Source organism: Zootoca vivipara, chromosome 11, assembly GCF_965207765.1.
Source record: "Zootoca vivipara chromosome 11, rZooViv2.hap1.1, whole genome shotgun sequence".
Lineage (NCBI taxonomy): Eukaryota > Metazoa > Chordata > Lepidosauria > Squamata > Lacertidae > Zootoca > Zootoca vivipara.
The window spans coordinates 6,655,628-6,680,613 of record NC_142594.1 but is presented as its reverse complement, the minus strand read 5'-3'; the positions used below and the strand labels follow the sequence as shown (position 1 = coordinate 6,680,613).

Below are 24,986 nucleotides of genomic sequence, written 5' to 3'. Positions count from 1 at the left end.
TGTAACTGTAACAGTAACAACAACAACAACAACAACAACAACAACAACAACAACAACAACAACTTTCCATACCTGCCAAGTTGCTGTCGGAGAAATAAGGGACTGGGTGGAAGTAGCAGACCGGAAGTAGCGCTGCCGCCATTTTGGAACTGGGCGGAGCAGTGCAACTTCTGGCGCGGTGGCCATTTTGGAACTGGGCAAAGCAGCATCAAAAGTCGCTTCTGAGCATGCTCCGCCCAGTTCCAAAATGGCCGCCGCGCCAGAATAAACCGGGGGGATCCGTTTTTTCAGCTAGGAACAGCTGTAAAAACGGGGATTTCCCGGGGAATACGGGAGACTTGGCAACTATGCAACTTTCCCTGGAATTCTTTGTGGATGAAAAACTATGGATTCATGCCCATGCACAGCACGACCTATGTCTGACTAGTACTTTCTTGCAGTCCTGAGAACAAAATTAAATGTTTGAGCTGCTTCCCTGACAAAGGTGCTAAGAGGCACTAGAAACCCAGTGATGCAAAAAAAAGGGACGTCAGTTAAAAAGTCTGTCCTAAACACAGTGATGGGTTGACATTGCAGTTTCAATGCAAAAAGCAGGTGGTGGTGGCAAAAGATCGCCACCGCCTAGCGAACCTGAACTTGGTATTGCAGGAACCTGTCTTCCTCCATATATCAGACAATAGACCAGAGTTCAAAGGTGGGACACTATTATCAAGTACAGACACTAAGTGTAATCAATGGCAGCAGTAAGTCAAGCTCTCCAACTGATTCTTCAAGTTTAACACATCAGAGGTTATTAAATTAAAATAACTAAAAGGCAGAGGGAATGCAAGCAAGCAGGAGATGATGGACGTATCCATTTATTCTTCCTAATGTAAGCCTGACCTCTCCTAATGAAAATTAGTGGAGTACGCCAGATGAACACTTAAAATAGAAAAGGAGTCCTCACTACATGTTGAGCATAGATTGGTTTGGGTCAGATATAATGCTACCAGGGAGGGGGGGGGTGAGTCATCAAATCTGCATATTTCTATGCACCAACAGTTCTGTCCATCAGGTGAACATCTTTGCAAATCTCAGAACGTTCAAATTCCAGTGACTGGAACAGCCACCCAAGAGGATGAAACAACAGTTTGCTTCCAAATGGTCCCATTCTTTCAACCATCCTGCAGAATCCAATAGCTTGCAATTTCCACGCAGGCCTCGGCTCTGTTTTACCAATATATCACAGTTATCATTCTGGATTTTAAAGGATCCTTTCAGTTCAGAAACAAAATTTTAAGATGGTTTATCAATTTCAACTGAGTTGGCTGGACAAACCTGGACTATTAAAAACAAGAGAGACAGGGGACATTTAAAGCGACCCCATAAAACTTGGGCACTGAATTACATATCATAGGGCTGCCATACGTCTCGATTTTCCAAGATACCAGGATTTCAAAGGTGGGGGTGATTTCCGAAAGGTGGTGGTTTGTCCTGGATCTTAGTCAAGTCAATTGAAAAAACCTCAAAATCTTTTGGGGTGTCCTGGTTTTGACTTTTTGAAATATGGCAACCCTAAACACATTTTCTTCCCATGTCTTCCATCCTCAGAGCTACTAGTATTCATCTCTCTCCTGACCATTAGAAAAGTTACCCACAAAAGAAGCTGTTGGACTGGATGGCCCGTGTGGTCTCTTCCAACTCTATGATTCTATGATTCTTCTATGATTCTATGAATCTTCCAAACTGAAGAGAGTTAAAATCACATTTCTTAATCTGGTGATGTATTTGCCCATGGCGCCATCTAGTGGGTCATTTGGTTCATACGCGACACATGCCTGTTCTTACAGGAGTAGGAGGTCAAAGCAGCTGCAGTGGGGCTGCTAATCTCACTGGGGAAATAGCACTGGGGGGGAGGGGTTAACCCTTTCCTCCTGCGCTGCTTCTCTCAGCAAAATCACACCACCAAGTAGCCCCAGGGCAGAAACAGAAATGATGACTTCCTCCTGCTTATTCCTGCTTGATTTTTATCAAGGAGGATTTAGCATAGCTGCCAAGTTTTCCCTTTTCTCGCGAGGAAGCCTATTCAGCATAAGGGAATTTCCCTTAAAAAAAGGGAGAACTTGGCAGCTATGGATTTAGGTAAATGATTAAACTGCCTCTCGCCCACCCAGCACTGTTCCTCAATGAGAATAACAGCTCACTATGACTGTTGTAAAGAAAAAAGATGCTGATCAATATGGACATGGATCTCCCGGCTTGCGTCTTGTTCAGTTTATAGTTAAAAATGTGTGTTGAAAAAGATCTCAGTGGAGTATAATGGTCTTTTCACATGTTAAATGACGGCAAAAAGAGTTTTGCTTTTGAATGTGCATTCACCAGGAGCCACAGCCAACTACTGCTCTCTAAGGATAACTGTACGATACATGTGCTTTCAAACACACTCTTCACATCCATACATAATATTAAGTGTTCACCTGGACCTGCCTTACATGGGAGGGGTTCCAGGATAACCTGTTTCCTAAACTTGCACTGCAAAAGTGCCTAAACATTTTGTTAAGAGCCTCCAAAAAGAATGGAACCTACTATTTGCTTTATGCTAATGCTACACTCATTTTTTTGCGTAGCTTTATTCTGCCTTGCGGTTGTGCTGAGCTTGTCCCTTTACTCCTTGAGCTTCCAGAATATAACTGAAGGAGTGTCTCGACCCCCATCGTTCTGCCCAGACACTGAGGTCTAGCGCCGAGGGCCTTCTGGTGGTTCCCTCGCTGCGAGAAGCCAAGTTACAGGGAACCCAGGCAGAGGGCCTTCTCGGTAGTGGCACCCGCCCTGTGGAACACCCTTCCTTCAGATGCCAAGGAAAGAAACAACTATCTGACTTTTAGAAGACATCTGAAGGCAACCCTGTTCAGGGAAGCTTTTAATATTCAACAGACCATTGTATTTTAATATTTTGTTGGAAGCCGCCCAGAGTGGCTGGGGAAACCCAGCCAGATGGGCGGGGTATAAAATTATTATTATTATTATTATTATTATTATTATTATTATTATTATTATTACCCTTTGCAGGTGACCATGCAAAGCAAAGACTCAGGGAAACAACACCATAACAGATATTAGTTACCCTGCCTAAAAGGAATTAGGCTTGTATCATTACCATTTGAAGCAAAGACCAGAGAGATGCAAATACCTCACTCCACATCTAATCCACTTTGTGCACAGCCAACACAAGCACCAGCCTATTTGGTTATTTTATTAGCCCTGGAGAGAACAAAAAAAGAACTCTGCAATGAGCATGGTCCCTACCAATCAATAAATCAACAGTCATTTGTCTTAAGGTTAGATAACGGTTACTGTAGAATCTACGGTACCACCCTAAGTTTCCACCCAGAACACCTTCTGATCCAGGAATTTGTGGCCAAGCAGAGTCTGAGGTTGTGCTTCCAGGGGCAGATCTACTATGAAGTGAATGAAGCTGCAACTTCAGGCTCCTAATGCTGGAGGGGCCCCAGAAGCGACTCAATTTATGCATGTATGTATATATTTCCCTAATTTTCAGCACCGCATAACTTGAAACTACAAGGCATAGGGAATATTTATTCACACCAGTGACTCTGATTTGTGAGATAATCCAGAACAGCAAATTTAATCAAAATCTGAGATGTACCAGTAGTTAATTTTTTAAAAAAATGTACAGCCCCCCTTACCCCACACTTTTAAGGCACCGTGAATCTAGTCCTTTCCACTTCTTCAGCTCTTGTTTCCAAGATCTCTGTGTCCTTCCTTCTCTCAGGTGGCCCATTTGCCCTTGGTGCACATCTGGTCCAGACAGGGTGATGTTTTTGAACTCTTTGCATGTACATTACGCTTTACTGTTTTGGGGTTGTTGGGTTTTTGCAAACACACACACACATCTATTTTTGACCAAATGGTGACTCTCGAGATCTCTGGCAATTTCCTCCTTGTAACTGTACTGCAAGAAAATGTCCTCACAACACACAACTCTATATGCCCATGATCTTGAAAATCACACCTCTGTTGGTGATGCTTATATACTTACAGTATTTGTAACTTGATCAAGAATAGATCTACGGTTGGTAACAGTTCAGGCTCGTCTTGGCTGTTGTCTTTTACATCAAAATTTTCAACCTTCTGGAGTCCACTGCTCCCTTGACCAACTACAGTGGTCCCTCGCAAGACAAAATTAATTCGTTCCATGAGTCATTTCGTATTGCAAAAATTTTGTCTTGCGAAGCACGGTTTCCCATAGGAACGCATTGAAATTTAATTAATGCGTTCCTATGGGCAAAAAAAAAGCGCAAAAAAGGCACCAACTCACCCGCCACGGCCGGAGGTTTTAAAGGCTCTGGGGAGGGGGAAGCAGGAGGAGGGCCAGGGAGAGGCTCCCTCTCTCCTTTCCCAGCAGACGGACCCTCACGCCCAACCAGGCTCTAAAGCAGGCATCCCCAAACTTCGGCCCTCCAGATGTTTTGGACTACAATTCCCATCTTCCCCAACCACTGGTCCTGTTAGCTAGGGATCATGGGAGTTGTAGGCCAAAACATCTGGAGGGCCACAGTTTGGGGATGCCTGCTCTAAAGAGCCAAAGAGGTAAAGTGAATAATAATGATGTGATTATAAAGTTTAAAACCAAACAAACTGAACTTTCATAGGCCCAGGGAGCGGGGGGGGGGGGGAATTCTATGACACCCTCTTAAGTACCAAGACCACCTGACATTTAACATACTGTGTTTTGATATTTGCAGGCAGAGGGCCTAACATAGGAACACATCCTTTAGAGTTAACATTTTTTAAAGTGGCAGCAGTGTTGACATTCCAAAACATAGGTGGTTTGTTTTTGTTTTTACATTTCTGATGGAGTTAATAGTTTCTTCCTTAGTTCGGCTTCTCAAAACTTAATTATTATTGCAAAGAATAGGTCTTCCGCTCTTTCTCTTTCTCCTCTTTCTCCAGTTTTCCTTTTGAAACTGGGTTTTCCCTTTCTGCCGAGTTTAGCAGTGAACATTTTGATAGATGTGTCCAGTGACTTCAGGAATTTCCAGTTATAAACTGTTAAGACTAAAAAACAGACCCTTCGGCATTTTCAGGGCCTGCAAAATACAAAATTGATTCCTAAGTTTATCACTCCACCTTTAAAACATGTTGCGTTTAGAGTGCGCCGAAAGAATGATTCAGATTATGCCAGATTTTTTAAAAAGGGATTCTCTACATGCTACGCATAGTACAAAGTGCCAACAAACCCCATTATAAATCTTTCGGTGTTACTTGACTCCTGCTTTTTTTCCCTGAAGAAAACCAACAATGCCTATCGTCTACAAAGACAAGTTCTAAATCCTCTGTTTTTTACCATCGGGAGGTGACCTGAAAAAACCTATGTGCCTCTTCCCTTTGCACAGCCACGCAAGAGTCAGGCTCTTGAGGCGTATGGAGCCCGGTGTGTTCCTGGTAGATCCCCGGGAGTTTTTGGTAGATCGCGTTGGTAAAACAGAATCTGGGCCCGCACCCTCGCCCCACCCTCCCTTCTTGCACAATCTGCAGAACGGAAGACGGAGTTTACTCAGTGAGGCTGTTTGTTTCCCCAGCGATCAGTTGGTGAGTGGCTGTTCCTCTTTATCTCCCAAAACCCTTAAAAACGGGGCTTCCTTCCTCCCTAAAATAAAGCTCCACATCTTTGACCTGAACCCAAAAAAAAACCAGGGATAGATCGCCACCAGATTTTAATTCTGTAAGTAGATCGCAGTCTCTTGGGAGTTGGCCACCCCTGTAGGTGAATACAGAAGAATTCAAAGGAATGTGTGTTCTTTTCACCGTAGCTTTTCTCTCTTTTTTAATTAAAAAACTAATTACATGTTTCTGTGCTTCCCAGTACATATATTTTTTTTAAAAAAAGTACAGCATGTATTAAACAGTTTGTAGTGCACTCGATCACTCTGTTCCCTTTGAAGAGCTGCTATGTCATTTGTGGCATGAAGTGAAGGGGGGGGGGAATACATGCCCCTGGCAAATCTGAGTTGCCTCCGACTCAAAACTATGGTGCAGATTTACTTTAAGCAATTTTTAAAAACCACATACACAATGATTCCTACACAGGTACTGTTTTACTGCGAAGGGTCTTATTTCCAAAGAGTGTTCCAAAGAGTGTTTTACAACTCTTTAAAGGGACCACACCGCACGCCAACTACAAGCTTCTCGCCTCAGTGTTATCACAATTGAAAGAAAAAAACATGGAAGACTATTCTTTCTTTCTTTTTTTACATTTGTTCTTCTTTACATAAAGAATCTTTTAAAAAGCATTTAGTAGTCCATTTCGGCTTAAAATATTCGTAAAGCATGAGAAAGCAGAGAGAGAGGGAAAAAAATACACATTTTTGTACACCATGATCAGAAAGTTTACATTATAAATCTTGAAATTGCACTGTATTTAAAATACCCCCTGCCCAGAGTCCGCTTCCACTTTTGAGCATAACTCTCTTCTGCTACTGACGGCTCCTTCGCAGTTTAGTTGCCAACTTGTGGAGGCCCTTCGGGGATGAGGGATGTGAAGAACGTGGTGACGAAGGACCAGGCCGAAGCCATGAAGCCAGGATGCGGCTGCTCTGTGTTGACATCAACAACATCTTCGCCACTGTCTTCGTCGATCCCATCGTCCATGAGGTGCTCCTTCGCAAAACAAATTCCCCAAGTGGTTTAACCGTTTCAGATCAGAGGGATATATATCAATTGCACTGATGGAATCATGTTAAATATACAGAATTCTAGGATGTAGTAGGACTCTTGTTAGCCCATAAATGAAAAGATGGTACAACTCCGACCAAAGAAGAGGAGCAGATAACACTACGCCGAGGTGGCAAGGCTGACAGGAAGAATTAGAAACCAGGAAGAGGAGGTCTTTCTTGAATGAAGAATGGGGAAAGTTTATAATTCATTTGAAAAGCTACTGTAAACAATTACATACACCGGTAGGATTGACAGAAAACTTGTAGTAAAAATTTGAACTGTGGATTGACAAAGAATTTATAAAAATAGTTATGAAAGAAATGCAGAGGGGGGAAATCGTTACATTAAGATCCACAATGGGGAGGGAGGGAAGTCAAAAGGGATTATATGTTTATGTATTCAATTCATTTGTTTATGTAAATGCAAAAAAAAAAATTTAAAAAAAGAATCCTATGATGTAGTCAGGTATAATAATTTGGTAAAATGTGACAAAACGACAGAAGTCAACATGATGTATCTGAAAAGTGCAATTTAACCATTTGACCATACAGCCCCGTAGACCTTAAGAAAGTCCCACCATTCAAAGAGGCTTAAAGGTAAAGGGACCCCTGACCATTAGGTCCAGTCTTGACCGACTCTGGGGTTGCGGCGCTCATCTCGCATTATTGGCCGAGGGAGCCGGCATGCAGCTTCCAGGTCATGTGGCCAGCATGACAAAGCCGCTTCTGGCAAACCAGAGCAGTGCACGGAAACGCCATTTACCTTCCCGCTGTAGCGGTACCTATTTATCTACTTGCACTTTGACGTGCTTTCGAACTGTTAGGTTGGCAGGAGTTGGGACCAAGCAACGGGAGCTCACGCTGTCACGGGGATTTGAACCGCCAACCTTCTGATCAGCAAGCCCTAGGCTCTGTGGTTTAACCCACAGCACTACCTGCATCCCACAAAGAAGCTTGCTCCCAGGTTAATTGAACATGGAACGACCGTCTTAATTTAAGTTCATTAATGCAAGAGTTCACTTTTAAAAGAGCTGTCAGCACATCGTAAAACTGCCAACAGCTATATATTTTTTGGAAAGTAAACATGAATGCTCATCCACCTACCATCTCCTCAAGTCCAGCATTATTTACGTTTTGCCCATCGTGGTTCAGGTCTTCATTGTTCCCTGGAGGCTGTTGGAGTCCCTCTTGCCTGAATGGAAACCATCCAGCTTGGTGTCTGTTTTACAATACACATGTGCAAAGTTACTAGAAATCATACCTGCCTAACCTGAGAAAACAAACAGAATGTTGGCAGTGGAACAGCGAAATAGCTCTCCACTGGAAGGCTCATTCAACCTGATTTGTAGAGAAGGAATAGACCAAATCAGATGCAAGTAGTCACTAAAATAGGAAGAGGGGTCCCTCTTTAACCACACGTGGAACTAGCTACATGACCTAGGCAAGCTTGCAGAAATTTTGGGAAAGTTACGAAGGGTTCAGATCCTGTGTGTTAAACAGTTTAAATCATTTGGATAGTCTTGCTGTTGGCACAGTAAATTATTTACAGAAAAGCTGGCTTTACAGAAAAGCTCGGCACATCATGATAGATAGTAGAGCAATTAAGGCTCCGTCTCTGCCCTTAAAAATGGTTTAAGCTTATTCACAAATATGAAACATAGCAGCAGATGTTGCTTCTTTAAAACAGGGTTCAAGTTAATTCATAGAACGGAATGTAGATACAGTGGTACCTCTACTTACGAATGTTTCTACTTACGAATAGAGCTCCGTCCGCCATCTTGGATGCGATTTTTTCTACTTACGAATTTTTAGATGAGGTTGCTTCTACTTACGAATTTTTTCTCCCAATGCATTCCTATGGGATTCGACTTACAATTTTTTTTCGACTTACAAATGTGTGTTCGGAACGCATTAAATTCGTAAGTAGAGGTACCACTGTACACTGGTATTTTCTACTTTCATTCAGATGGGCACACAACCATGGCAAACGTAACCGAAGCATTGATAGTGCCACTATCAACTCTGATTGTAACTGAAACCCTGCTCATATATTCTTGATCCAATGCAATCACACGCCCGTTTTCTCCAAGTATAAATAACCCACCGCATGCCCACATACTGTGTGTGAGCTTAACAGACTGCATGGTTAGAACCCAATGTGCGCATACTCAAGCCATGATATATTTGTTTGTCAAAATCATTGTGCAAGCACACTACACAACTTCAGGTGCATGTGAATTTGCGTTGATCTAGAACGCTGCCCCTGTGGGGTCCTCCCTGTTCACAGAAAGCAATGCTCTGAACACTCAGATTTATTCTCCTAGGCTCTGTGGTTTAACCCACAGCGCCACCCGCTATCCCACATTCTCCTTTCAGTTTGCATTAATAAAAAGCTTCGTCTTTAAGATGCTCAGTCACAGAAGAAGAAGAAGAAGAAGAAGAAGAAGAAGAAGAAGAAGAAGAAGAAGAAGAAGAAGAAGAAGAAGAAGAAGAGGAGGAGGAGGAGGAGGAGGAGGAGGAGGAGGAGGAGGAGGAAGAGGAGAAGGAGGAAGAGGAGGAGTAGTTTGGATTTGAGATCCCGCTTTATCACTACTCAAAGGAGCCTCAAAGCGGCTATCATTCTCCTTTCCCTTCCTCCCCCACAACAAACACTCTGTGAGATGAGTGGGGCTGAGAGACTTCAGAGAAGTATGACTAGCCCAAGGTCACCCAGCAGCTGCATGTGGAGGAGCAGAGACGTGAACCTAGTTCCCCAGATTACGAGCATAGCTGCCAAGTTTTCCCTTTTCTCGCGAGGAAGCCTATTCAGCATAAGGGAACATCCCTTTAAAAAAGGGATAACTTGGCAGCTATGATTACGAGTCTTAACCACTACACCACACTGGCACTGATACTATATGTGCTCTTTCATCTGTTTCAAATAGGTCTTTGAAACAATATAAGAAAATTCAGTTCCTATTACATGCCTCTTGAAGTAAACCAGTAAGATTCCATGTTTTTAAGAGGTGTAGTATTAATTTTGGAAATTAAAATTGCAAGCTCATACAACATACAGATATCACATGCTAAGTATTTATCTTAAAGTACAATTTTTAAATTAATTTGTTTCTAACGCATTTTAAATACTAATAGAAATGAACTTCTAAAATCCTTAGTTTCACATCAGTCAAACTTTGAAGTTCAGATTTTGATCACGTAGCAGTAGCTGACAAGAATACCCTTGACCATTATTTACATGGATTATGCTAATGGTCAAACTTGGGGTGGGGCAGAGGAAAGCAATAGGGACTGGGAAGCCCCTGGTTCAAATCTCACTTTGGCCATGAATGGACTGGGCAAACTCCGCGACACAATACAGGGAAAGCAATATAGTGGTACCGCGGTTTACAAACATTCCTGTTTACAAACTCCGCAAAACTGGAAGTAGTGTTCCAGTTTGCAAGCTTTAGCTCGGTCTACAAACAGAATCTGAACCGTGGCAGGAGGGCTCATAAGGGAAAGCGCGCCTCGGTTTAAGAACGGTTTCGGTTTAAGAACGGACTTCTGGAACGAATTAAGTGCGTAAACCAAGGTACCACTGTACAGATCTCCATTACAATTTGTAGTATTGATTGTCAAAATGCTGTACTTGGGGGAGTGCTCTGTAGTCAGACCAGAGTGCTGTGTATCAATAAGCAGCATTTACTCACAGGTAAACCAGCAGCATGGCTCCCATCACCATCACAAACCGACTGAAGGACGAATAGAAGTAGACAATGCTAAGGAGGATAGCTGCTCTGGAAAAGGTATACATCCAGTCTAGCCAATCTCGGTTGAAGTCCTCCTCGTTCATCACTGGGCCGCCTTGAGCATTCATCTGCACATTCTGATTGACGGGCCTGTTCTCCTGTGGGGCTACATTGGGTGCTGCTGGGGGCTCATTGGCAGGAGCACGCTCAGAGTTGGGGGGCTGTGGAACGGGGGGAGTGTTCGATTCCGTGCTGGGTGTTGCCTGGGCTGAAACTGCAGCTTGACTGTTGAGGAGTGTAAAAAACAACAACAACAACAATCTTCGTTAGCTATCTATCCATGCACATTCTCCACAATCGTCGGCTGAACTAACCGGGGTAAATGCGTTCATAGCCTGGCATGGGTTACACTTCCCCTTCAATACTGCGCCCACTGCACCACTGTGGTGAATTCATAAGGCAATATAATTTGCGGCAAATGACAAGGAGAGCTGTGGCGAGGCATGGCGGCCTGTCACTTTCCGGCAGAGCTCATCCTGAAAGCCAACGGATGGGAAGGCAAGGCCCTAAGAATGCTCTTCACCATGAAACAATAATACAACTCAACTTTGTGGGGATGTTCAGGGAGGCAGGAGAGGATATATTGTTTACTAATATTCTTCCTAACTTGCGTTAGCAAGTCCCTTTACTCAGCGGAGTGCATTCCCTTTTTAATATAGTGGGTAGCTGGTTGCAGGCTTGTTAAAGCCTCTTGCTATCATACAATTCAGTACTGAATTGTATGTTCCTGGCAAGTCTCCTTTTATCCCTCTCAAGAGAATGAACACACGGCAATCTTATTTAAAGTCAGTAAAAGAAGTTTACTTACAATATCATCAGTTCACAGTTAGACCCCTGAAGGCAGACTTGCTTACAAAATATATACATGTGGATTGAATTTGTTGAGCTTTTTTATTATTTTACCCCAAAGTTGTTGTTGAGCTTTTTTTAAGGGTTGAAGTTGTTGAGGTTTTTTTTTTAAGGATTTTTACCCCAGGAAATAAACTGCCGCAGGGGCCGGATTAGGCCCAAAAAAGAGAGAGAGCTGCGTGCCTTGTGCTTTTGTTTAACTGCACAAGTAAGGTCACACCCACCTAGTCACATGCAAAGGAAGTATGTCCCAGCCCAGGAGGAAACAGGAAGTTCCAACTGGCTGGACCAAACATCCCCTTGTATGTCCCCTCTAGGAAAACAAGGAATGTTGTATTTGACTGCTACTTATGTATCACATCCCACAAACGTATCTTCATTTTTCTCCAATATAAAGCATGAACCAAAGCCAGCCTCCAAACAAAAGGAAGGCTGCATCTGTAAGCATTTCTCACCAAGGAGAAATTATTGTGGTGAGTGTTCTGGGGGAAATATGTTTACACATTAGATTTAGTTTACCAAAGCCCAGGGAAGGTAGCGCTGGCAATCACCTGAAAGGTGTTTCTGAGGGCACACTAGGGTGGCTTCAAGCACGTGGAGGGTAACAACACTCATGGTGGTGTCCTAGTGCCTACTCAAGAATAACAAAGCTGCAGTCTCACCTCTATGTCTTAACTGCCACTCTGCTTTCTCAACATACCTGCCAAGTTCCTCTCTGAAAAAGAAGGGACCGGACCGAAAGTAGCATACTGGAAGTAGCGCGGCAGCCATTTTGGAACTGGGCGGAGCATGCTCAGAAGTGACTTTTGATGCTGCTGTGCCCAGTTCCAAAATGGCCGCCGCACCAGAAGTCACGCTGCAGCCATTTTGGAACTGGGTGGAGCAGCATCAAAAGTCACTTCTGAGCATGCTCCGCCCAGTTCCAAAATGGCCGCCGCGCCAGAATAAACCGGGGAAAAACAAAAAAATCCGGTTTTTTCGGATGGGGGCAGCTGGAAAAATGGGGGTTTCCCCGGGGAAAATGGGAGACTTGGCAGCTATGCTTTCTCAATACTAATTTAAAGAACGCACCGTTTGTACTTACTATTGCATGTAGTACTGGCGGGCGTACATCTGTTGCCACCATATCATCTGCAGTGGGCTGAAAGCAGGGTACACAGGAAAAGCAGCCGGCACGCCTTGTCCGGGGAACTGGTTTCCTACGTTGCTGCAGGCAATCAAAGCAAATTACATGCCAGGTTGTCCGATATCAACGGAATATCCAAAGTTACATGGAACATGTTTCCCCCACAAAGACAAAAGGAGAGGACAGTCTGCTTTTAAGTCACTCAATCAGAAATCAGCTATTATGTGTTAACAGAGGGATTTCACCTGCCACACTTTACGGTGCACATTTTCCTTAAAATTTAATTTCCTTCCTCAATTTAATTGGGCATTTCGCAAGCATGCGGAAATCTAGCACTCCAGGAAATTCAAGAGCATTTCAACACAGCCACCACACTGCAGGCCTCCTAGAGGTGTAATCAGCAACAACCAAAAAGTGTTATCCTCCTTGTTAATTTAGACCAGGCATCCCCAAACGTCGGCCCTCCAGATGTTTTGGACTACAATTCCCATCTTCCCCAACCACTGGTCCTGTTAGCTAGGGATCATGGGAGTTGTAGGCCAAAACATCTGGAGGGCCGCAGTTTGGGGATGCCTGATTTAGACCCTGGCAGGGTTTGTGTGTGTGAGAGAGAGAGAGAGAGAGAGCAGGAGACAGACAGACAGACAGACAGACAGACAGACAGACAGACAGACAGACAGACAGACAGACAGACAGACAGATTTTCACCGTCATTTTCCGTTAAAGCAGAAGATCACACTTTGGTATCATTTATCAGAATATAACACTTTACAGTAGAACAAATATACTCATATAATATTTAGGAACAAGCGCTGTGTGCTACTTCACACCAAATGTGTGATAATGCTACAACTACAGCATTTGCAAAGCAGAGTGTTCAGTTAGCAGGGTCAAGTGCAGTACTAAAGTGATTTTAGAAGAAGCTGGCATGATATAAAACCGTCAGCAGCTCACATGCATCGAAGAGAATCTTAAAGAACAGAAAGGCCCCATCTTCTCTTTAAGGGCAACAAGTATTTACAGTGTTAGCAGTTGATGCAACCGTATTGCATCAGACAACAATTCCTATCTTAGAAAGAAAATTGGCTGCAAGATGCCTCAGGAGACCTTGCTAATTCACAATATACTTTCAAGACTAGGGAGATGGGAGAAGTGGGGAGAATACTAGAAGTTCTGATGTACAATAACATAAAATAAAATTGTTGGGAGAATAATCTGATTGTTCTCTGTTACATGTGCCACTACTTAAAATATTTTTCCTTGAGAAGAATACCTCGACTGTTTCCTTATGAAAGCATTTAAGGAAGTGAAACAAGCTATCAGTATTAGGCGATAAGAGTGCAAAAGAGTAGATTTTGTGGGTTTCAGTACAGATTTATGAGTGAATTTGAGAATTTAGTACACTGCAGATGGAGTTCACCAGAGTAGATAGATTTTAATCAAGCAATCTGTTTTGCATCTTGTTCCTGAACAATAATACTCATTGTTTTGTTGTGATAAAACATACATTGCATAAGCCCAAACCTCTGGGCTGCAGAGGTTTATAGCCTTTTGAAAGACAGGAAAGTCGCTATGAAATTAAGGGTTTGTATTTGGCTCCCTGTGTATATGTGGAAGGGCACTTTTCAACAGCATCTATATGAGGCCTATATGCCTAGAATTTTCCAGAAGCAACTGGCAGTTACTAGATAGAAATGCCCCAGCAATGAGATGCAAAAGAAGTTCATCTGTTTGGTAGAGTCTAAATAGTCACAATTTGTACAGAAGTAAATTAACCCATTTTTTCGTATTTATAATATTCAAGTATTTTTGACGTTTTGTTTAAACAAAAAAACAGGATAACAGTGCAATCTTATATAATGACTCAGAAGTGATTTCCATGGAGTTCCCAGGTAATTGGGAACAGGACAACAGCCTAAACACAACTGATAGAAGGGATCTGGTTTAAAGTATGTCTATATATTATTTTAACACACCTGTATTAAATTCAGATTTCATTTCAAACCAGGTTATTTTTGAGACAGTCTGTTTTTTTATCAATCCTGCAGTTCACACATGAAAGCAAAACCTATTTAGTTTTCCAAGTGTTCACAAGTAAGTTTCATGATCACATGGAGAATTGATTTTTATCTCTTTGGAAGTAAAAATGATCCAGGAACAAAAAGAGTTGCCTTGAATTATTATTTTAATAAACTATGAAAGCTGGGAAAAGAGAATAACCTCCATTGTGACCCTGACCAATTTCCCTCTCTAAGAAGTGAGCACATTATTATTATTATTATTGGTCCTTCACTTTCGTCAGCGCAGAACAGAACAAGTGAAAAACAATCACTGAAAGCATCGTCTTTGATGTACGGCATTTGCAGATGTATTCCATAAACTGCTATGCAACAGATAAATATTGAAGGAAAGGCCTATCAGATGATGAAAGCGCTGATGAAATACCAGATGTTTAGAAAATTGCTCAAGACAGCAATGACAAAGAGCATCATTACAGCCTTAAAGTTAATCCTTCTACACTTGGTGGTGAGGACATACAAGTTACTCACGCACAGAAATTTTGTAAGAGCCCTTACGTACACTGATTACCTGTTTTGTAAACTGCTCTGGGGTTTCTTTCTACCAGCGAGTGGCGTATAAATGTTATGAAATAAATTCACTAAACAAATACAATCAACGGAAGCTTGTTTTGTTTTCTAAGCTTAAGGAGAAACCAGCTACCATCTTCTCCAACCTGGGTTGTGTCCACAGGACTCTGAACATTTCAGCCAAACATAATCCTGCAAGATGGTTATGACGGTACCTTGCAAGAAATGACCGCTTGAACAAAGCTCTTGCAATAAGCCCTTGAGCAGCATTTTACTTACCCTTGCATGATATAAGGGAACGGGTGGCTCGGCACTGGATCGCTCTGTGCTTGTGCCATGTTGCGATGCCTCACACCATCAGAGCCAGCTGTATGTAAAGATTCTTGAGATGGTGAAGGAGTCGATGATCCTGAATGTTCTGAACTCTTTTTTTAAAAAAAAAATGCAAGCGATAATTTCCATCAGACGTAGAAAGTATTCTGTATTATGATGAATAGTTTGGTCCCCGAAACTTCGCAAAAATGAGTATTTTACATTACTGCCGCATACCTATCCCAGCTGAACTCAAAACACTTCACTTACACTTCCCCTGAACCATTAGGTTTGCAATTACAGTGGTACCTCTACTTACGAATTTAATGCGTTCCGAACGCACATTTGTAAGTAGAAAAAAATTGTAAGTCGAATCCCATAGGAATGCATTGGGAGAAAAAATTCGTAAGTCGAAGCAACCCTATCTAAAAATTCGTAAGTAGAAAAAATCCTATCCAAACTGCATCCAAGATGGCCGACGGAGCTCCGTTCGTAAGTAGAGTTATCCGTAAGTAGAGGTACCACTGTATTCTCTGTGACTTCTTGTTGCTGTTTTCCTTTAAGACTATTGAGTAAATAAAAATCCTAGCCTGCCTCCTTAGTAAGGGGCAACATATATATATATATATTTTTATGAAAATTTTCCTCATGTAGGAAATAGTTCTTGCTATTAAGGGGAAAATATCACAAAGACTTGCCGGGGGGGGGGGGTAACATTCTGCAAAGTGGGTCTATACAGTGGTACCTTGCGAGACATATGCCCTGCAAGACGAATTGTTCACAAGACGAATGCGTCTTGCGATCTGATGGTGACTCGCAAGACAAATTCGTTTTGCGAGAAATTCATCTCGTGAATCGCGGTTTCCCATAGGAATGCATTGAAATTTAATTAATGCGTTCCTATGGGCAAAAAAAAAGAAATTTCAATGCATTCCCATGGGAAACCGCCATTCACAAGATGAATTTTTCGCAAAATGAATTGACTCGCGGAACGAATTAAATTCGTCTTGCGAGGCACCAATGTATTCCTATTCTGAGTGAAAAGATCACAATTACACACTAATTATTTGGGGGGCGGGGAGTAGACACGGCAATCTCAGTACCTCTAGGATCCCCAAACAAAGCAGGATGAAAAATAGCAAGTTTTTCAACAATGTGAGTAGTCTAGGGATTTTGCAGTTCCATTATACAACCCAGGACCTTTTTCCTCTTGGGATCATAGTCAAGCACTTTGATACTTAAAAAAAAAATTGAAACAGATGAAGCTGCAAGCCGAAACATTGCCATGTTGTCATCATATTCCTGTCAGGATTTCTTATAGTAAAACAGCATTGTTGACAGAGCTTTAATGATTGCACCTTACACAAAGCCAACTCACCGAGCTGTTGCTAGGTGCCGATGATCCATTGTTTTCCCTAAGGGTATCAGGCTTTGGAGAATTTGGGGGTGTCCGTGAAGAACATACTAGATGAACCATATGATACTCATCTTGCTAAAATAAAAAAGTGAGTAGTTTTAGCAGAAAAATTAGGCGATTTTAAAATACAAAATTGGTAATATACAAATTACAGCTGAACGGTTCAGAGGCAAGTAAATATTTTACACTGTTATTTGAAGAATAAAACATATTTCAGAATATTTATTGGAAAAATATATATTAGAGAAGTCTTATACTAAGATCTTTCTTCTTTAAAATGTACACAAAAGAGGCAAACCAGAGTGATACTTTTTACCATAGCTGGTCCTTCCGTTCGGAATCCAATTTTCTAATTAAAACTTATGAACTCCCCCCCCCAAAAAAAATTTTGCTCTTCCTCTGGTGACAGACGGGTGAATCATTTCACCAAAGAAAAGCTTATTTATCAAACTATAGATACCATAAGTTACATTTTCAAAATCAACGGCCAAAGCAATTACTCATCCGAGCTGTTCTGTTTAGGATCAATACCTGCATTTATAGAAAGGCACATTTTCAGCAGGAATTCCAGCTAAAAAACTCCCAGAGAGCAAACCGTTGCAAGTTACAAAGCTTATGGCAACTCATCCTGCAATGGAATTCAAACCTTCTATCCACAGGGAATCGCCGACCAAAATCAATATTGATTAGTCTGTGATCAAACCTCCGAACGTGTGCAACAGACTTCCTGTACATTTCAGGAGAAATGTGCTCCAGGGTGCATCTGCGCACGGAAATTGTGAAAGCTTATTAACCACAAATTGAGAGTGCGCATAGAACATAGTCAAGACTCCCCTGAATTTTAGCAGAAGATCCTGTTACCAACCTTCTCATCGAGAAAACTGCTAGTTTCTAAGGAAGGCTATAGCCATTCAGAAATAAAAGTTTGAACACACATGTCTATAAGAGACAAGTGTATTTTTCTCCTATAGGCACTGATTTATTCCAAACTATTATAATGAACCAGAGGGTTTTGGGGTCCCCCCCCCCATTTTTTAATGCTTTATTAAGGTTTAAAAGTCGTAACAAGCAAATGTATATGCGGTCAAAACAAAATTACAAAAAGAAAATAACAGTATTTGCTCACTGTACACTCTTCTTGCGTTCCCGATAACTTCCTACCACCCCCATTGTGTATTTACTGCTTATTTTATCTGGTGCACAATTAATCTCTATTTTCTTTTTAATCATCAATAATATATTCTCTTATAATTGCCCATCATAACACAGAAGTCATTCAAGTCCTGCCACTGACTTTATATTATGACAGTAATCTTTAAGGTATTTTTTTATAAATGGCCCATTTCCGAATAAATATTTGTTCAGTGTTGCCTCTCAGTTTTTCTGTCATTTTTGCTAATTTGGCAAACTCCATCCATTTACTTTGCCACTCCAGTTTTGTTGGGGTTTTCTCTCCTTTCCAATTCATTGCGATTAGTATTCTTGCTGCTACAATGGCTTACAAGACTATTTCTCTCGCAATTTTTGGGATGTCTGGGCCAAGTATCATTTTTTTAAGCTCATCATAGATTACATTCCAAAATCCCTTAATTTTCTTGCATGTCCACACGTGAATCAGAGGTTATACCTGGAGAAAGTCACTGGCGTACCTTCCTTACACAGATATTGTACGGACGACTAATGTATGTAAAACGCTTTGAAAACTCAAAGCGTCCTGCATAAATGTGAATTATTATTCATATCGTTAAGTAACGCCAGGTTCATAAACAAGGACTCTGCTGTGTATCTCCACCTCCATCATTCTGCCCGGACACTGAGGTCCAGCACCGAGGGCCTTCTGGTGGTTCCCTCGTTGCGAGAAGCCAAGTTGCAGGGAACCAGGCAGAGGGCCTTCTCGGTGGTGGCGCCTGCCCTGTGGAACGCCCTCCCATCAGATGTCAAAGAGGAAAACAACTACCAGACTTTTAGAAGACATCTGAAGGCAGCCCTGTTCAGGGAGGCTTTTAATGTTTAATAGATTACTGTGTTTTATTTTTCTGTTGGAAGCCGCCCAAAGTGGCTGGAGAAACCCAGCCAGATGGGCGGGGTATAAATAATAAATTATTATTATTATTATTATCAGCTATGGAAATGAAAATTGCCTCATGTGCTCAAAGCTGGGCCAAAGCTGCCAACAGGCAGCCTGCAGGTGTGCAGGGATCTGAATCAAAGTCATCAGATACTTCAGCAAATTACTTGGATTCATAAGAAAGCAAAAAAAAAAAGAGCTTGAATTTTATTCTAGTAAGTCACACCTGCGTCTTGCAATATGTTCTTTCTTTTATTCAATTAAGAGATAAATCAGAAGATATTTAATGCAAAAAGGGGAGCTCAAGATTTTATTGCATCCTGTTGGATTTTTAAGTAAAAGTAAATCAAAAGTAAATTAAGTATCAAGTTAGTTTTTCCTACCTAGTCATTATTATGGGCCTCAACACACGCTCAAGCTTCCTTTTTGGACAATGAATCGCCTTGGAGATTTTCACTTATTTATCCACAATATTTTGACTTTTTCATCTAGAGCAGGCACCCCCAAACTTCGGCCCTCCAGATGTTTTGGACTACAATTCCCATCATCCCTGACCACTGGTCCTGTTAGCTACGGATCATGGGAGTTGTAGGCCAAAACATCTGGAGGGCCGCAGTTTGGGGGTGCCTGATCTAGAGCAGTGTTTCCCAACCTTGTGCCTCCAGATGCTTTGGGACTACAACTCCCATCATCCCTAGCTAGCAAGACCAGTGGTCAGGAATGATGGGAATTGTAGTCCGAAAACAGCTGGAGGCACAAGGTTGGGAAACACTGATCTAGAGAGTATGTACTAATTGCTACCTGCACAAATCTGAGTACCCCAAAGTCTGTAACTAGAGCAGCGCTTTTGCGCATGCATGAAAAGCTCGATAGAGCGCTTCTGCGCATGCGCCAAGCGCACAGAACACTTCTACACATACTCGCGCAGGAAAACCCGGAAGTAAACACTTCCGGGCTTGCTGCGTTCTTAACATGAAAAAACACAACCTGAAGCGGCCGTAACCCAAGGTATGACTGTATCTCTATGCTATGGTGACACCTTTCACTATTTTCATACTGTCTCGTGATCAGATAGAACCTGGAAAAGTAGCTTTAGCCTATTCGTTTCACATCTGCAGAATGATAGCATTTAAATTGGGACTGCTTTGGAAGATATAAATCTCAGTAGTAATAATGATGTGTCATGTGTACGTTGAACTTCCAAGACACGTATCCAGAAATATTGCAAGGACAGTGGGACAGCAAGATCTTACCTTTAAATCCTCAGCATGAATACCTGTACACCAGTTTGGACATTACGTCCTTCTCACTTGGCATTATTACCCATTCCAATTAACTTATAGTATTGGTGGCAAGAGCCAGCAATTCATGCCTCTCTGCTGGGGTGAGTAGTCAGGAGGAACATTTCCAGGGTGGTCTTTACCTGCAAGCTCAGTAGCCAGCGACTAATATCAGTGTAATAAACTAAAATATCTACTGCAGTAATTATTTTGCTTATGTAGTTAATCAAATCATGTTGCACCCGCTTTCCTACAGCCGGAGTCACTACGCAGTTTAACAGAATTTGGCACAGCATTTGTTTTATTTCTACAAGTATGCGAGTTGTGAAAGTAACGCTTACTTTTCTGAGAATATCTTTCAGCTGAAGGTGATCAGGAAGCAACCTGCCGGAATACACCAGTCTCTGATCCTTCGTAGACTAGAGAGACGGGACAAATGGAGAATTCATATTTTTTCCCCCAACCGTACTGATTTAGAGGTGGAAACAATTGTACCGTATATGAAGAAGACTTATCTTAAATTCTTGTTGCTGGTTGTTAACATTTGAGGTGCACATAACTTATTTTTAGAATTCCAGTTTCCACATGTTATACAGAACTAAGCACACTTTCACCTTTAGTCATAGCACATTTCCTCAAACTAATCTTTAAAGTCAAATGCATGTGAATACGTAATGTCCTATACTTCTCAAAATAGCTTCTCCTTCCCTTTATCAAACGCATCACCAATAAAACCTCCGAGGTCGGGGAACAATAATAAATGTACTTTGGTTAAAATGTTGTCATTTTAAAGTGTTAGTTGTTGCTAAATTTAAAGGTAAGCACCTGGAGCAACATTTTAAAATACAAATTCAGCTTCCCTTGAGCATGAGATTTGTGGCTAAGACTGAGATCACTAACACAGAACACAGTGAGGTTACAAAGAGAAATTGTGCCCTACAGTTTTCCCACACAGTTGAAAATACACTTAACGTATTTTTCCATGTATAAGACTATATTTTCCCCTATTCTTTCAAGTTTAAAATTGGGGGTTGTCTTATACACGGATAGTGCATATGGGGGAATTTCTTTATTTGGAGTCCCCCAAAATAGGAGTTGTGTTATACATGGGGGCGTGTTATACACAGAAAAATACAGTATGCTTCCACAGCAGTACTTCTAGCTGATGTGGCAGTTATGAACGCTTTCTATGAAGATGAGTTTTTCTATGACTGCATCTGTTGATACTTTTGCTATAAAATGAAGTCAATTAGATTGAAGACATTCTGATTTCCACCAAAAAAAAGGTGATGGCAGAGCAGTGTAGCAGTGACCCTTGTATCAAGGAGTATTTCCGAAAGAGGGATATATAAGTTGTTTCATATGGATTTGTTGTTGTTTAGTTGTTTAGTCGTGTCCGACTCTTCATGACCGCATGGACCAGAGCACGCCAGGCACTCCTGTCTTCCACTGCCTCCCGCAGTTTGGTCAAACTCATGTTCGTAGCTTCGAGAACACTGTCCAACCATCTCGTCCTCTGTCGTCCCCTTCTCCTTGTGCCCTCCATCTTTCCCAACATCAGGGTCGGTCTTTTCCAGGGAGTCTTCTCTTCTCATGAGGTGGCCAAAGTCTTGGAGCCTCAGCTTCAGGATCCGTGGATTTACTCTTCAGTAATGCACATCAGGCTTAGGATCCAGTTATACAAATGCTCCTTCCACTGCGAGTCCCTGAAAAGCTCGCCCTATGTCATAAGAAACAGGAGGTTGCCACTGGAAGGAAATATTGCCTGCAATCGCACAGATTAACAGATCATGGCGCACAGAGTGGGGTGGGTAGATCCTGGATAAGAAAATGAAGGTTGCAATGCCACGTACACTTACACTGGAGCAAGACCTACTGCTGAGATACCTGGCAAACAGACTCAGAGCTTTCATTTTTATTTTATGTTTTAAGTCAGACTTTGGCCCATCTAGAAAGAAAGTTATGAAGCAAAATGTGCAGACAGCCTTTGAAGACATTTCTATGAAAGAAGCTGGCCTGTCTGCTCCTATCTGTCAGTGCTTTTAGTCAATGAATGAAGCCAGAATATGGGTGATTTACCTGGACTTTGGGCAACAGGAATCCCTGGGGTTCTAAAAAGCTTTCGTTTTCCCCTCCCCTTTAGCACACTTTCCCTGCTTTTGTCTTATTTTTCAAGTTGTCCTTGGAATCTTCAAAGTTTGCCCTTCATTTTCCCCCAACAAGCAGGATGCATCATAGTCTGTAACACTCAAAGGGATATCACCAGTCTTGGATAATCTCTTCCCCAATTAACCAAAAGTGTACGGCATAGCTGCCAAGTTTTCCCTTTTCTCGCGAGGAAGCCTATTCAGCATAAGGGAAAATCCCTTTAAAAAAAGGGATAACTTGGCAGCTATGGTGTAAGGGCATGAATATGCAGGCATTTCTGGGCCATTTTGTACAGTTTGTGCATTGTGCAAGGAAAAAAACCAAGTATACATTCAGCTAGAGGTGCAAGCAATCTCAGCTTCCTGCTGAGAAAGCCTATGCAATCAATACACATACACAAACATACATTTATTGCATTCGCCACTTTACATTTTTAGGTGTCCAGCTTAAAACGTCTTCAAAATACACCTAAACAATATGCAAAGCGACCTTCGCTGTATGTATTGTTTGCTGAAATATGTTTCTATGGGAAAGATGGTGGGAAGGGAAGGGAAGCATGCCGAGAGCATTGCTGCTCGGGTGGAAGCAAAATCAAGGCAGGAACTTTCAGGAATAACTGAAAAACCTGTAACTTCTGTACTGAAGAAATAGGACAGGCAAGGAAGGAGGACGCTTGAGTGCCACCTGATCAAGGGTGACCATTTGGTCTCAGAAAAATTCATAGAAGGGCCAGCAACTAGTGGCTGTGTACGGGATGCCAGGCCAAGGAAGGCAATCTCGCTGGTTTATTGAAGCATATTTAGGAGAAGTGGGGTTTTTCATCACAGGAAGAGAGGGGGAGAAGGCCCAGTTTGTTGGCCAGGGTGCCAACGCCCAGGTGACAGTGTCTCTTCCACTGTGTCTAGAAAAGCAGCATTATAACTTAGGGACAGACGACAAGCGGCTGGGCTGTCCAGCAGCGCACCCCCTGGGCTTTCCCCTTTTCCTCCTCCTCCTTTCCTATGCCTGGAACAGAGAAATCCAGCCAGGGGTGGCTTTCCACGCACGCAAGGAGACCTGGAGAGAGAGACAAAAGCCTTCCACAGCTTCGAGCTGCTGCTTAAAAAAAAAGCAGCAGCTCCAGAAAACAAAGCCGAGGAGGGATGGGTTCCATTTCCAAGCCACTCTCACCCGGAGTCGGGGGGTTATTAATCGACACTGCTCTCATTTCCCTCTGCGTAAAAACGCAGCTTGAGCACACAACCCCACCCGGGTTGATAAACAGTATTTCGAAAGGCTGGCAACTTGGACACGGAAAGGAAGAGCTGCCTGGAAAGAGAGTGTTGTTTGTGCTCAAGGGGACTGGGGTGGTGGGGGGGGGTTGTTTGGGGGGGAGGCCTGGTGGTTGGGGGGTCTCACCGGCTTGCTGGGGTACACCTTGGAGAGGTGTCCCTTGAGCTTGCCCACGGTCCAGTCGAGGAAGCAGCGGATGGTCTGGTCGGTGTACTTCTGGTTGGGGGCTTTGATGATGAGCGTGACGGGGGGCGGCCCCGCCGCGGGGGTCTCCATGGGGGCGAGCGGCCCGGGCGGCGACAAGGAAGGCAGGCAAGAAGCGAGGCTCAGGAGGGAGAGCAGCGCCTTAGCGGTGCGCGAGTGCCGGCCAAGAGGCCCCGTGCGCCCATCTCCGTCGCCGCCCAGACCCGGCCCAAGCCTCGCCGGGGAGACACGGGAGCGCGGCGTCACAACAAGGCCCGCCGCCGCCGGGGCCTCGACGTCGCCCGGGAAGCCTCCCTCGTCGCCGCCCGGGGCCTTGCAGCGACGCTTAAAATGGAGGCCGCGAAAACAACCACCAACCGCCCCTTGCCGCCGGGAGAGCGCTCTTGCTCGGCGCGGCGGCGGCGGCGGCGGCGGCTCCTCCTTGCGCGGGGGCGCTGCGAGGCGGTGGCCGGAACAGACTGAGCGTGTGCGAGGAGGCGGGGAAGAAGAAGGGGAGAGGGAGGGGGGACACAGACCAAGAGGGAGGCAGGCCGACAACACCCCCAAAAAAATAAAGCTTTGTTTTGGGCGCACCCTCCGCGGTGGCCTTTCCAGGGCAGCCTCGCAGGCAGAAATCCGGCCGGGGAAGCTCCGCGGCGGTGGGAAGGAGCCGCGTCTCCGGGAGCGCTTTCGGGAATCGCCTAGGCCGGGGGGGCGGGCACCGAGAAAAGACACGCATACATCTCTTGGCACACGCGCGTGGTTTAAAATTATGGATAAAATAGAATATCTGCATATTTAGGTGGTGCACAGCTCTGGTGGCCTTGTGGGCGCCCGTTATATGGTTTGACTTTATCATCATCATCATCATTATTAAATTTGTATGCCGCGCTATATACCCGCAGGTCTCAAGGTGTGGTTACAACATAAAAACACAATATAAAAACAAAATGCATTAAAAAAAACCCAAAAGCAACCCAATCATTTCCTGCCACCCCCTCACTCAACACATTTTGAAAGGATGGGTTGGATTACTGATCTCTCCCTAACTTGTTCGTGGAACTCACTGCCACAAGATGCAGTGATGAACAATTGCTTAGATGTCTCTAAAAGGGAATCGGCCAGTCGTGAAATAGGAGAGGTGACAGTGGTGAGGAACTAAGTAGAGTCTCCCAAGTTTAGAGGTTCAGTGCCATTGAATGCCACCTTCTGGGACAAAACATTACCCCATTATTTCCA

The 24,986-nt window shown here is 43.1% G+C and overlaps 1 protein-coding gene across 1 annotated transcript; it reads right to left on the bottom strand.

Annotated features, from left to right (window-relative positions):
- Positions 1-5,798: 5,798 nt before the first annotated feature.
- Positions 5,799-24,160, bottom strand: HERPUD2 (HERPUD family member 2). The gene is made up of 8 exons (XM_035129664.3): positions 23,691-24,160; positions 20,486-20,563; positions 16,758-16,871; positions 15,347-15,492; positions 12,438-12,560; positions 10,406-10,729; positions 7,821-7,935; positions 5,799-6,660 (listed from the first exon to the last, which is right to left on the bottom strand). Exons 1-8 carry the CDS (start codon positions 23,838-23,840, stop codon positions 6,499-6,501), a joined length of 1,212 nt encoding a protein of 403 aa, XP_034985555.1. The 5' UTR covers positions 23,841-24,160; the 3' UTR covers positions 5,799-6,498.
- Between the last annotated feature and the right edge of the window lie 826 nt (positions 24,161-24,986).